Source organism: Euprymna scolopes, chromosome 45, assembly GCF_053919585.1.
Source record: "Euprymna scolopes isolate OS-2025 chromosome 45, ASM5391958v1, whole genome shotgun sequence".
Classification (NCBI taxonomy): domain Eukaryota; kingdom Metazoa; phylum Mollusca; class Cephalopoda; order Sepiida; family Sepiolidae; genus Euprymna; species Euprymna scolopes.
The window spans coordinates 13,058,845-13,073,222 of record NC_136526.1 but is presented as its reverse complement, the minus strand read 5'-3'; the positions used below and the strand labels follow the sequence as shown (position 1 = coordinate 13,073,222).

Here is a 14,378-nt window from a genome sequence, read left to right as displayed (position 1 = left end):
TTTTTTTAAATATGTTGTTGGAATTTCGAATGTAATCAAACTTAAACGTGGTTTAAATTGGGTAGAAGTCTTAAGTAATTCATAAATATCTTCAATAAAAATAAAATAAAACATTTCTTCTTCTTCTTCCTTGCCACGTTGTAAAGTTGGAAAAAGAAATGTCAGTTGTAAAGATCCATGCGTTGTCTCTCAGTGATTATATTTTGAAATGTCGGGGATGGTGCATTGGCTACACGAGATTAATGTTGGGGGTGTGAATTCTGTTATAGAAACGATTTAATTTGAATAAAATATGCATCAAGTGCGCTTGAAAGCCAAATTACAACGCAATTTTACAAAAATAAACAAATATTTTACTTGTTTGAAATTTATAATTTAAATATATTTCAGGATCAAACGCCATCCTCAATATTTTGTTTTCTTTTATTATATGAATTTCAGTTGTCTGGGTGTTTGTATGTTTGTGTTTTTGTGTTGTTATATGACAAAAATGAGCATATGGAAGCAAGAAGGACAAACAAAGAAATTTAGTTTAAGCTTTTATTCAGGATCAATGTGATTAAGCAGGTACTGTTGGTATTGTCAGGATGTGCCGGTGATGCTGGAGGTGGCGACAGATGTCGGTCGGCTGCTTGGAGTAAGGATAGCGGTCAGTTGGCAGACTCTTGGGAGTTGGTAGTGAATACAGGGTAGTCTGGACAGCTGCAAATATCGTCTCAAGTGAGGTCGATGACAGCTCGCTGCTGTTGTTTTAGGCGAGTGGCTTGGACTGCTGCTAGGATGGCAGCATCAGCAGACAACCTCACTGCTCAGTGATCTAGCCTATTCTGCCTGGTTTTCGAAAACCATTTGTATTTATACTTGGCCTGCGGACGTAGTTGATATGTTGTTTTTGTTTTAGAGTTGCGTTAGTTTCAACGTCTTAACGTACAGCAGGAAGTCATCTGTTTTGGGGGATATGTTCACTTGTCTGTATCAGATTTATGCTGATAAACTCGTGGATATATTAATTTATTTTTATTGCGGACTATTATCCTCATCTTTGTTAGTTGGTTTTTTCACAACGTTTCGGCCAACTATTTCTCTGGCCTTAATCAGGTGGTAACCGTGACAAGATAGGAACCCTGAATCTCATAACTGCATTCTCAGCAATTACTGCCATCCATAGTTGTTGTCGTCTCACCAGGATTTGGCCAAGTAAGCCTCTGATTGAAACCGCTATCTTCAGACAATTCTCACCTGGAACCAAAGAGATTCAACGTCTATCCACTGCGCCACGTCTATTTACCTGATCTTCCATAGTCAGATCTGTACCGCATGGTTTATACATATATTTTTAATTGGAATTAATTCCAATTAAAAATATATGTATAAACTTGTGGATGTATTTGAGTAAGAATTATGTTCTCAGTGTTCCATGGTTTAATTATTTGTGTCAATATACGTGTAGGAAGGTTATTCATATTTCAAACTTTATTCTTTTTTCATTGAATGGGTCCCTCTAGTGATTTTGCTGTTGATGTAGACACAGCAAAAACAGGCTTTGACGCACTCATGTATGTTTGGTATGTCTGTTTAGTTTATGTCAACAAACAGGGCTCGTCTCAGTGCCGCCATTGTTACTATCACTGCCCCTGCTGATTTTGTGTTTTGTTCATGTGAATCTGGGAGATACGATATAACAGTGTGTCTGATAAAAAACTTTTGTCATCTGCATCGAACAGGCATAAACCTGATATAAAAAGAGAGAAAAGAATATTGAAAAGTAAAAAAAAATCGTCAATTATTTCATGTCGTTTTGTTTGAAGGGCGGGGGCGGGGGCGGGGGCGGGGTCAGGTAAAAACTTGGTTTCCGTGCGGTTTATTAATTGTACAGAAAAAAACGTTACTTTGGAATATATAAATATATATATATATATATATATATTCACACATACAAGGAGACACAGAGAGGCATATATATATATATATATATATATATATATATAATATAAAGCTGAATGCCTGTGTGTGTGTCTGGTTGCAAATAGGCTCCTATATACTTGACTATTTTAAAAAACTGATTACATATAATGATAGAAGATGTATCGAGATAGAGGAATGGGTATGTTTGATCTGGCAGAACGGTGGTTCATTAAAATTGGGGTCTGCGTTCGCGCCTGGTCCACAAAGTATGTTTAGTTTATGTCGACAAACAGGGTTCGTCTCAGTGCCGCCATTGTTACTATCACTGCCCCTGCTGATTTTGTGTTTTGTTTATGTGAATCTGGAGGGATATGTGATATAACAGTGTTTCTGCTAAAAACTTTTGTCATCTGCATCGAACAGGCACAAACCTGGTATCTCTTGGACACAGAATATTGAAAAGTAGGAAAAAATCGTCAATTATTTCATGTAGAAATGTCGTTTTGTTTGAAAGGGGGGGGGATCAGGTAAAAACTTGGTTTCCGTGCTGTTTGTTAACTGTACAGAAAAAAACGTTACTTTGGGATATATATATATAGATATTCACACATACAAGGAGACACAGATATATATATATATATATATATATATATATATATAATAAATGACAAAAAAGCTTGGCCATTATCTAATGAAATCCTGGGAGAGAATAACAAATTATCTCATTGGTTAGTGAGCAAACGTAACGACACACGCACATGCATACATACATATATACATACATACACACATACATAAAAAAGCTAAATTTGCAACATCTGTGTCATCATGGTCTCCCAAAACACATACTTATATCATTCGTTGACATCTATGCTGATGACACGACCATCTATGGCAACACATCAAAGGCCGTAAATGACAACGTTCTCTCTGATTCTCTCTCCTCTGATCTTGAGCGCATGGTACAGTGGATCTGAAACCAAACTCCTAGCTTTACATCATCAACACTCTGATCCCCATCTGGCATCAATTGAAATGGATGGCTCTCGTCTAGGGGAGGCTCCATGTTTTGACAAGCTTCTGGGTTTGACCTTTACTCCTGATCTGAAATGGAACACATACATAAAGTCTGTTGCCAAGGTCGCTGCGAAAATGGTGGGATCCTTCTATCGCTCAAAACGTAGATTCCATAAACAAAGCTTCTTGTGGAACTCTCTTCCGTTTGCCTGTTTCCCACCTTACTACAACCTGGACGTCTTCAAGTCCAACATAAACAAATTCCTGATGAATCGCCCCCTTAAGTAAGACACTTTATCAAATCTCCAATACTAATGCTTACTATGATACTGTCCCATTGATTACTGTACACGCAATAATCCTTATCCCTGAGTGGCTTCCGGGCCTTGATAAGTGGTGACCTCCATGTAAAAAAAAAAAACTTAAGTTATGCAAGTTTGTGCCCAGCATGCAGTATTTTCTTTCTTTTTCCCTCTCCTCTCAACTTTCTTATGCGTGTCCACCAAGCGGCATTTTTTAAAAAAATTTTAATAACATAAGATGTCACCAAATCACGGTCTTAAAATTTTTTATTTAACTGTATTTTACGGCCAGGCAACGCTAGGCTAGTCTGAATCAAGTACTGATATGTCAGAGATATTACTATTTACTTTGGAAGAATTCAAGGGAAAGAACTCCAGTATAATTGCACACAATAACTTCCCTTTTAATTTTAATCAGTTTCAATGAACAAAGGAAAATGTCTCCATTCTAATAATTTTCTTAGCTGGATTATATATTTCCCCCCCCCCCCCAAAATATGAAGTGAAATAAATATATTTGTCCCCATATCAGTGATCATATTGTATGAACTCAGAGATTGCATTCTTGGCATTAGTTTCCCCAATATTTTTCTTGTCAGAAGTTTTTCCTATAAAGACATTGGGGCTAACAGGAGGGACCATGTGAAGGTTGCCAACATCCTAAGTAAAAGTGATTTTTGTGTAATGAACTGGATTCGAACTTGGAACATTCAGGTCGTCAGTCAGTGTCTTTAACCACTTGATCACCATCACCTCCCTCCAGTAACAGTAGAGAGAAAATATGAAAAAGCAGGCTAGTCTGAATCAAATACTAATATACCAGACCCATTACTATTTTAGTCTGACTTTAAAAATCCAACAGGAAAACTTTATATGTTAGATTACATACATGGCAACTTTTTTGGAGGAGTCAATAATAATTAAAATGATTATTTATTGTTTCAAGCTAGCAAAAAAAAAAAAAAATCAAAGAAATTTGTGGTAGAAGGGAGGCAGGCTCGAACCCGTACCGCAAAGGATGCAAAGAACATGGACCCCCCCCCCCGACATCTTTGCTGTTGCACCCATCACCAAACCGAAAGTGATGTAGGTTTAAATTAGGGCTAGACAATTGAAAAGAGGGGATGATTTTCGAAAATATCAGTGAAAAAAGTGACCTCTCCCTGTAGAAAAGTGCCCAGTTGAGGGTGAAAGAATTAATGTTCTTACTCAATTTTCGATATTTGTCATCTGAAGGGTCGAGCTTCAAAATGATACCAATCTCGTTAAAATTTGTCGCCTCTGTCGAAAGTTTTAGGCAGACAGACACACATACATACATACAACATACATTTAAACAGACAGGTGATTATTTATTGTTTCAAGCTTGAAAAAAAAAAAAAAAATCAAAGAAATTTGTTACCTTGTCAGCCATGATTAATTTTAAGTTGACTGTCTCGTTCTGAATCTTCTCCAAGATATTTCTCATGACTTGATCCGCATTGTTCAAGGAAAGAACAAGAAAACCTTCCTTGTCGGTCATCATATCATTCAAGGAAACCGAAACAGTCTCTCTGGTTAAAAAAATAATAAATTAAAATATTAACAATGGTTAAAAAAATAATAAATTAAAATATTAACATTGGTTAATTTTATTATGGTTTATATTAACGTGGAAACGCTGCCTTTGTAATCAAATGTACTTACCAAAGTACTAAAGAGTTTCCTCTTTTGTATGCAAATACCTGCATTAAGTCGACCCTTTTGACAGAATAAGACATTACCCTATTCCGAATATTTTCATTTAGTATTTGGCAATAAGTCCCATCGTTTGAAAAATAAATATATCTCCTAAAATTCGTAACTGTCTTCAACGGTTTGTTTTTGTTCATGCTTCCTTTCAGCATTCTAATTTTTCTGCATGGCTATCACCCTTCATAAATACCCACACACCTGTTTACCAGCAACGTTTCAAGCAAACTACATTTCACTTTTCTGTTAGATTAGAACTGCATGCCTATGGAACTCTGTTCAGTTTTCCTGCTTTCCGACTGACTACAACACGGTTATCTGTCCAACGTAAACAAGTTCTTGATGAGGCGTCCAATTCATCCAATTCCCACTACTAAGGATTACTACATTTTCCCATTGACTACTGTACACTCATTAACCCTTATCCTCGAGTGGCCTCCGGGCCTTGAGAAGTGGTGTAAAAAAAAAAATTAGAATTATAATGAAACCCAAGAAACACTGCTACTTTTTTTTTGTTTTTGTTTTTTTTACACAGACATCACCACATTATCAAGGCCAAGAGGCCACTCGAAGATAAGAGTTAAAGAGGGAACAGTAGAAATTGGGCAATATAGTAATCAATTCGGTAAATTTGTTAACTTATATGGAACGACTCATCAAGAACTTGTTTATGTTAGACTTGAAGACAACCATATTGTAGTCAGCCGGAAAGCAGGAAAACGGAAGACAATTCCACAGGCGTGCAGTTCTAAGAAAGAAGCTTTGTTCATGGAATCTACGTTTAGGTTTAGGTACAGATAAAGAGTGGGGGGGAATTATTAATAGTGTTTTCAGCTAGACGAGTGTTTCTTATAATATTAAGTCTATTAGTAAGAATGTTTTTGGTAATTTGTATTAATATTATGAACTGAAGGCGCCATGCCTTGCCCTGATGTCAAATACGCTTAAATATACAGGCTTTTCCAAAAGTCTTGGGCACATTTCAAGTCCTCACATCTGCTTGGTAGTAAGATGAAAGTGGTGCCATTTTAAAGCTAAATGCATTGTTTTTTAGCCTTTTTAAAGCTAAATGCATTGTTTTTAGCCTTCAAAACGTATCCATTTATATAGGTAATTATTTTCTATTAACACACAACGCTTCAAGTGCAGGTAAAAAAAAAAAAACGTATCCATTTATATAGGTAATTATTTTCTATTAACACACAACGCTTCAAGTGCAGGTAAAAAAAAAAAAAAAAAGATTTTCTTTCATTATCTCAATTTTGCGCGGCTAACGCGACACCTCTGCTGATGACTTTATTTTTTGTTTATTTTTTAAAATATTGAGCCGTTATCGTGCCATTTTAAAGCCAAGTTTTTTGTAAGGCTATTGATTTTTTTCATTGCTTTTCAGATCCAGTAATGGCGTTTTGTGTACTCTAATTTGCAAAAACTGATACATGGACACTTTTTCAATGTGCATTTCGCAAAAATTTCAGAGAACAACCACCAAAATGGAGATCCATAGTGAGATGGCATGATAAATTCATGGCGGATGGGTGCTTATGATCAGCTAAGAGAACAGGAAGCTGCTTCAACCATTGACAATGCAATGCTAGGATGTGTTTGGCAAGAATTGGACTATCAACTTTATGTTGTGTGACCAATGGTGCTCACATTTCACATCTTGGTATACCTACTCTTATCACACTCTTCTGATGGTTTCTTGATGCTACAATTTTTTGTAGCCAACTTTCGATGGAATGCATGCTGCCTATGCGCAATAAAAACCATGCAGCTCTATGAAGGGCAGTCATTTGGGACAGTGACATCAATAATGAGTGCAGTTCTTTCGGGTTTGTTCCAAATTACAATGTCTGGTTTAATGTATTTAATTTATTTATATCCGAGGGCTCTTTTAAAAATAGACACTGACCCTTTATGGTTAATATTTGTATTTCGTTACACCTTGGTCTTCCAGGGATTGTTTCTAAGTATTTATGAAGATTATTTTTTATGCATTAAGTTGTTTTTAGCCTTCAAAACGTATCCATTTATATAGGTAATTATTTTATATTAACACACAACGCTTCAAGTGCAGATAAAAAAAAAGGCTGTTGGACAGACTTGCACACGAAGGCTGAATACTGGCGGTAGATGAAAGGCAAAAAGTTACTAACACATTTAAATTTTTTTTCAAAGGAGGCCAGGCACAGAGCCAAATTAGGTTCAGTAGCTCGGGTTAAGTATTTTTTTGTTTTTTTTCATGGTAATCACCACTTATCAAGGCCTGGAAGCCACTCGGGGATAAGAGTTATTGCATGTACAGTAATCAATGGGACAATATCGTAGTAATCATTAGTAATGGAGATTTAATAAAGTGTCTTACTTAAGGGGGCGGTTTATCAGGAATTTGTTTATGTTGGACTTGAAGACATCCAATTTGTAGTCAGGTGGGAAACAGGTAAACGGAAGAAAGTTCCACAGGCGTGCACTTCTAGGAAACAAGCTTTGTTCATGGAATCTACGTTTTGATTTAGGCACAGATAAAGAATGGGGAAAATTATTGACAGTGGTTTCAGCTAGACGAGTGTTTTTCGTGAAAGATTGGTGAGGGGGGGGGGCAGAGATTGGAGCTCAGATGAGCACTTGCTATGGAAATAACGATAAAACAAAGACAGGCTCGCAACGTCTCTTCTGTGGGAGAGAGGTTGCAGGGAAGAGGAAAGGGTATCCCCCACTAAGCCACGAAGTCTATTTTGTACTCTGTCAAGGCAGGATAGGCTGTTTTTAGCAGCTCCTGCCCAGATGTGGCAGCAGTACTCCATCCTTGGACGTACTTGGCGTATTTTCACATCTGTTTTATTTATATGGATTTATCTAAACTTAATTCTTATTAACTGTTATTCTGTGATGGCAACCTTCTGTCTCTTGAGACAATAGCATTCTGCAGTTAGTTTGGTTTACTACAGCGTCTGCTGTGGCTAACCAGGTGCAGGCCTGGGCAGGTAATAAAAGAACCTTGGTTTGCCCATATTTTTTTCTTTTTTTTTTTAGAACTCACCATTTATCAAGGACTAGAGGCCACTCGAGGATAAGGGTTAAAGAGTATACAGTAGTCAACGGGACAATATCACAGTAATCGTTAGTCGTGGAAGTTTGGTAAACTGAAGACGTCCATATTGTAGTCAGCCGGAAAACAGGCAAACGGAACGGAGTTCCACAGCTGTGCAGTGCTAAGAAAGAAACTTTGTTCATGGAACTTACATTTAGGTTTAGGCACAGATAAAGAGTGGGGGAAATTATTGATAGTGTTTTCAGCATGACGAGTGTTTCTTGTGAAAGTTTGACGAGGGGGGCACTATGGAGTGGAGCTCAGACGAGCACTTGCCATGTAAATAATAATAAAGCAGAGACAGGCTTGCAACGTCTCTTCTTTATCAGCGTCCCCCTCTCGGTGTTGCAAACAGACTCCAACAGAAAGGCAAGACAATACAATCGGTGCCAGCACTGCTGCAGAAGCTGCTGATAAGATGCTGCAGAGCTTCACTATCTGCCTATCGGAACTCCAGATTGGATTTTTTGTCGGGTGTACATGACTACCACATCTTTGAAACATATCAGCTTGGTTTATTGAAAAAGCAAGAAAAAGGAAAACACTTCCGCAATTTTAGAAAATTATTAGCAAAAACAAAATAGTTGTGTTGAGTTTACTAATGAACAACCAATTGTGACAATTTCTTGTTGCTATATGCTTTCTATCTTATGAGAAGGAGATAATGCCTGGAGTAATAGTATGACATTTCACTTTTTTATTAGAATACTGGGGGGTGCCCGGCTTTGCCCGGTGGTAAAATACGTTTAAATATGATATTTTAATTTGTCCAGATTTCATATATACTAGCGGGGGTTGGGGGGGGGTACACGGCATTCTGTGTGTTGGGGGGGGGTAAATCAGCACAAAAAGCAAACTTTACGATAGCGAAAAGATGGGGGTGGGGGCATGTGATCTCAAACCCGGAACCTTGAGGCCTATAGACTGAGCCTGAACACCTGCGCTACGGTGAGAATGTTAATATAAGAACGATTAAAGTGAGTCAAGTCAAGGAGGTTCGATTGACAGGTGGACGCTTAAAGAGGTCATCGCGGGAGCGTTACGATGACAGGGCAGTTTTTTGGCGTTTGTTTATTTTGTTTCACTGCGGGATCATTTATTCATTTACTGATGGGAGGGGGGAAACCAGCTCCCTATTGAAAGGGGATTGTCCAAATTGAGTAGCAATTGTCTGATATAAGGAAAAAACCGCATTGATCAATCGCGCTGGGAACGATGCAACAACCTTCGTATTAGTTTCGCTTTTATTAAACGAAAAAGGCGAATACATGCGCCGATCGAAAAATGTTGAATATTTAGCTTCTGAAAGTCGGGCAAATTAAATACACACGCGACCCCCATTCGTAACTCGTAGATATTATGATTTCGACGTGATATAAAAAGTTTTAAAAATGAGCGATGGTCTCGAGAAGCCGCTGAAAAAAATCCTTTTGCAGACATACACAAAAAGCGAACATACGTACATACACACATTTTTGCTTTTATATTCATAGACTAGCGGGGGTACCCGGCGTTGCCAGGGTGTTTGGTGGTGTGTGTGCTGTTAAATAAAAAAGAAACCGAGGGGGATAGGATCGAACCAGAAGCCCTGAGGTGAAGTTTGAAAATAAAATGTGAAAAAAACATGAACCGTTCGGCCAGCCAGTATGAGTTACTGAAAGATGTTTGAATTTATTTAAATAAGAACCAAATTGACAGGTGCCGCACGGAAGTCGTAGAGCGTTACTACGATGATGTGTAAGCAATAGCTATTCAGCAAATGAGGTCAATGACCAGGTTTGTTTGTTATAAGCGAAGTAAAAAAAGAAAACAGAAAAACGAACGTTAAAACCTAAGCGGGGGAGAGGGTAATGAAAACATCGAAAAAAAAACACAAAAAAAACTAACGTAAGGCAAACGAACGATGTTAAATGTAAATATCTAAAAAACAAAAAAGAAAACAGAAAAACGAACGTTAAAACAAAAAAAAACATGTGAGAAATGGCTTAAATAAGCCTGTTTCTATATTAAAATTTAAAAAATCAGAGGGTACCTGGTTGTTTTTGGGTGTGTGGTTGGGGGGTGGATAAGCAAAGTAAAAAAAAAACAAACAGAAAAACGAACGTTATGTGAAAAATGGCTTAAATAACACTGGTTCAATATTTAAATTTAAAAAAATCGTAAAAAAAGAAAAAAGACATCTCACACCACAATTCAAACCCAGAACATTTAGATAATGAACAAACGTGCTAACCAACTGAGCTAATGCGACATACATGAAATTTAGTCAGTTCTTCAACTATTTAAAGTAAATCAGGTCATGTCGTCATCTGACACATGCGTAGAACCAGTTGTCGTCATGAGGGGACGGTTTTTGTTGACCCCCCCCCCCTTGTCGAAAATTGCCGATTTCGGGGTGAAAAAAAATGAACGTTTTTGGCCAATTTTTCGATATTTTTCGGGTGAAGGATGGGGCTTCAATATGATACCGAGTTTGTGAATTTTCATTGTGTCTGTCGAAAGTTTTTAGCGAACACACATACAAACATACATACATACATACACACATTTTCGCTTTTATATATATAGATTACTAGCGGGGGTACCCGGCATTGCTCGGGTGCTTGGGGATGTGTATGGGGGGGGGGTAAGTAATAACTATGAAACGATGTTAAAAAATCGGAAAAACCAAAACAAAAAAAAAAAACAGCGAAAAAAAAAAAAAAGGAAAAAAATGGCATAAATAACCCTGTCGGATCGAACCTGTAATCTTAGGATAACAACACTGTGTGTATGGGTGGGGGGTGAGGTAAACTGAAGAATAAGCGAAGTAAAAAAAGAAAAAACGTTTAAAGATGTAAATGAAAAAAAATAGTTTTGGTTGGGAGGCAGGATTGAACTTGACGCGAAGGTGAAACAAAAGCCAACCACTTAACTGTCTAGGCCAGGAGTAAGAGGAATTGATTAGAATGTTAAGTTAAGGCTTATAAAGCAAGTGAAAGAGGTTTGATTGGCAGATAGAAGTCATCGCAGGAGCGTTACGAGATGACGTAGCAGTATTTTATTTAATGCGGGACAGCTTTTTGGAGTTTGTTTACTTTGTTTCAATGCGGGGCAGTTTTCGCTTCCCCAACCCCTAAATGATGGTGGGGAGAAACCGGCTCCCCACGTGAGGAGCCAAAATAGTAATAATTTTGTAAAAGTCGCTGTAAGTAAATCTAGACGCTACACGCATTCTCAAATCCTAGATATTATCTAGGGGGTATATAAACAGTTCTAAGCGATCGTAACCCCCCCCTTCCCCCCTCCCGGGAGCGTCAGCAAAAAAAGCCTTTGCGAGACATACACGAAATGGTCACACACATTTTGCCTTTTATATATATATAGAAGATAGATATAGATAAACCTACCCAAAGTTCCGCCATTACTGATCATCATGGTGTTGTCTCACACTCATTAAGTCTTATCCTAGAGTGACCTCCAGGCTTTAATAAGCGGTGACTCAAGTAAAAAAAAGATTATAGTTGTGATTTCAATAGCAAAAAAAAAAAAAAAAAAAAAAAAAAAAAAAAATTTAGTGCCATCAGCTATAAATCGAAACTGAAAGCAAAACTGTAGCATTCAAAGCTGGTGACGTTACCACTGCACCAACGTGACACGCATATGAACTAATTAAAAATTTAAAATAGATGAAGATGAATGTATAAAGATTTTTTACCACTTTTGTGACCCCTTAAAAACTATTTTAACCGGCTAAAAGACCCGTAAAAGAACGGTCCATGAAAAATCTAATCATTTGAGCCCTCTAGTGCCGCTCTGCAACTTTTTTTTTTTTTTTTTTTTTTTTTTTTACATGGAGTTCACCACTTATCAAGGCCCAAGGGCCACTCGGGGATAAGGGTTATTGTGTGTACAGTAATCAATGGGATAGTGTAGTAATAGTATTGGAGAATTGATAAAGTGTCATTACTTAAGGGGGGCGGTTCATCAGGAATTTGTTTGTGTTGGACTTGAAGACATCCAGGTTGAAGTCGGGAGGGAAACAGGCAAGCGGAACAGAGTTCCACAGGCGTGCAGTTCTAAGAAAGAAGCTTTGTTCATGCGACTTTTAGTTTCGGAGGAGATAGAGTTTGAAAATATGGAGACAGACAGACAGACAGTGATTCTGATAAATTAGATTAGAATTTTAATGAATCCCAAAAAACACTCTTAATATTACTAAATCTGTTACTAAGAATATTTTTGATAATTTGTACTAATATATCTAGCCGATGGCACCAGACCTTACCCGGTCATCAAATATGCTTAAATATATTGTAATTCATGCAGATTTCGTATTTATTATTATGGAGCCAATCCTCTATTGAATATTATATTGTACTGATTTCAAAAGTAAAAAAAACAAAAAAAAAAAACTTGGGTGCCATCAGCTAGAATTGAAATCAAAACATTTTGTGCTCTAGACATGTTCCTTGCTATTTGAGCTATCGACAGATAGATGAGAAAGATTTAAAATTAAACCACTTTAAGCTATGAATGAATTTGCGCATGTGCAAAAGTAATAGCAATATCTTGGCAAATTGATTGGTTGGTTGGTTGTTTTTGTTTTACGGCATATCAACCGTTTTTAGGTTATTTAATGTCGAATCCAAGGATTGAAGACAATTTTTTTAATAGAATATATTTGTTGTTTTCAAGTCGGTTTCTATTTAACCCATAGTTGGGACCCTAACAGGTACTACCACTCCGGGTCAGAGTGGACCTGGGAGCAATGGCAATTGAAGGGTGGCTCTACACTCCCCAAAGCCCGCAAGCTGGGGCCTTACCACTGGATATAGTTTAAGATCATATCCAGGACCCGGCAATTGAAATGAACATTTTTGGATGGATGAATAATGCATACAGAAATGTTAGCAAGTTGAAATACAAAGATCTTATTTGTTATAAACCATCCTTAGTGTTTGATTACTACATCCTGTTTATTTTAGAGGTTATGGTTAAGTATTTTCATACACACACATACATGATGATGATTGCAACGTCTTGTCAGACGAGTGCCACTCTCTCAGACACTTAAAGTCCATGAGCCCAATCCATCGCCACAGGACCATTTTAATAGACAAATGCCTGAGAGAGTATCTATACACAGATGATGTTACAGAGTCTTAGCTTTGTATGACAGCTAAGTCTCTCTCTCGGTTCAAAATATTGAGATCCAGCAACAAGCAAGAGCAAAATAGCCAGCAACAAATTAAACTGCAGACCAGCTTAATGCTTTGTTTTTTTTATATCAGAGATTTGCTTCTCCTAGAAAGGTTGCCTTCACCACGGCTCTCCACCCCAACACACATATACACACACACACAAATATACACGGTGCTAGTTGGCCATTGACCCAGAAAAAGGGTTCATTCGCCCTTTGGAAGGTCTTGTTTTAAATCCTTCAGGGAGACTAGCCGCCCTCCTCACCAAACAAGTCTGGTGGGGGAACCAGACCATGAGGCAGGTAGTACTGGGTTACATGGTACCAGTAGCATATGACATGACCTGACATACATATACATACATACATACATACATACATACATACATACATACATCTGTTTTATTTATATAGATTTATATAAAACATGCTGAAACTTTATTCTTGTAACTTATTTAGAATTTAGGTTACAAAAGACTCAGAGAAGGAGATAATGCCTGGGATAATAGTATCATGACAACAAAACGAACCTTAACCCTACCCCACTCCAAAAAGAGTAAAAGGACATAATATCTGGGAGGATATTATGGTCACAGAACAGGGTTGAACGATAAATTTGTCGCCCTAAAGAAAACAACACTACAGCTTTATTTTAAAACTTATTGAAAAAAATCAATTCAGGTAACTTGATTATGTAGTAGAGCTGTTATATATTCAATGTAGCCGCCTTCAGCCTCAATCAATCAATTCAGGTAACTTTATTATGTAGTAGAGCTGACATCTATTCAATATAGCCGCCTTCAGCCTCAATCAATCAATTCAGGTAACTTGATTATGTAGTAGAGCTGACATCTATTCAATGTAGCCGCCTTCAGCCTCAATCAATCAATTCAATGTAGCCGCTTTCAGCCTCAATCACCACCCTGATACGGATCTGGAACTTGGAGCGTGCCTTTTCCTCAAGCAACGGCAGGAACTTGGCGAATACCTGGCGGATGGTGGCGATCAGGCTGTCTTTGGTGTTGTAGGAGGTCATGTTAGTGATGTTCTTGACATATCGACATAGGATCAAACATTGTAGTCCAGCTGGTTCAGGTTGAGGGAGGAGGGGAAGCAGTGAGAGGAGGGTACAAAGTCGTAGCTTCTG

General features: G+C 37.6%; 1 protein-coding gene across 1 annotated transcript in view; it reads right to left on the bottom strand.

Moving 5' to 3' along the window:
* Positions 1 to 14,378, bottom strand: part of LOC145269264 (uncharacterized) — a 116,438-nt gene that overhangs the window by 65,556 nt on the left and 36,504 nt on the right. The window contains exon 4 of the mRNA XM_080124890.1: positions 4,627 to 4,777. Coding sequence (XP_079981016.1) covers positions 4,627 to 4,777 — 151 coding nt within the window. The remainder of the gene's footprint in view (positions 1 to 4,626; positions 4,778 to 14,378) is intronic.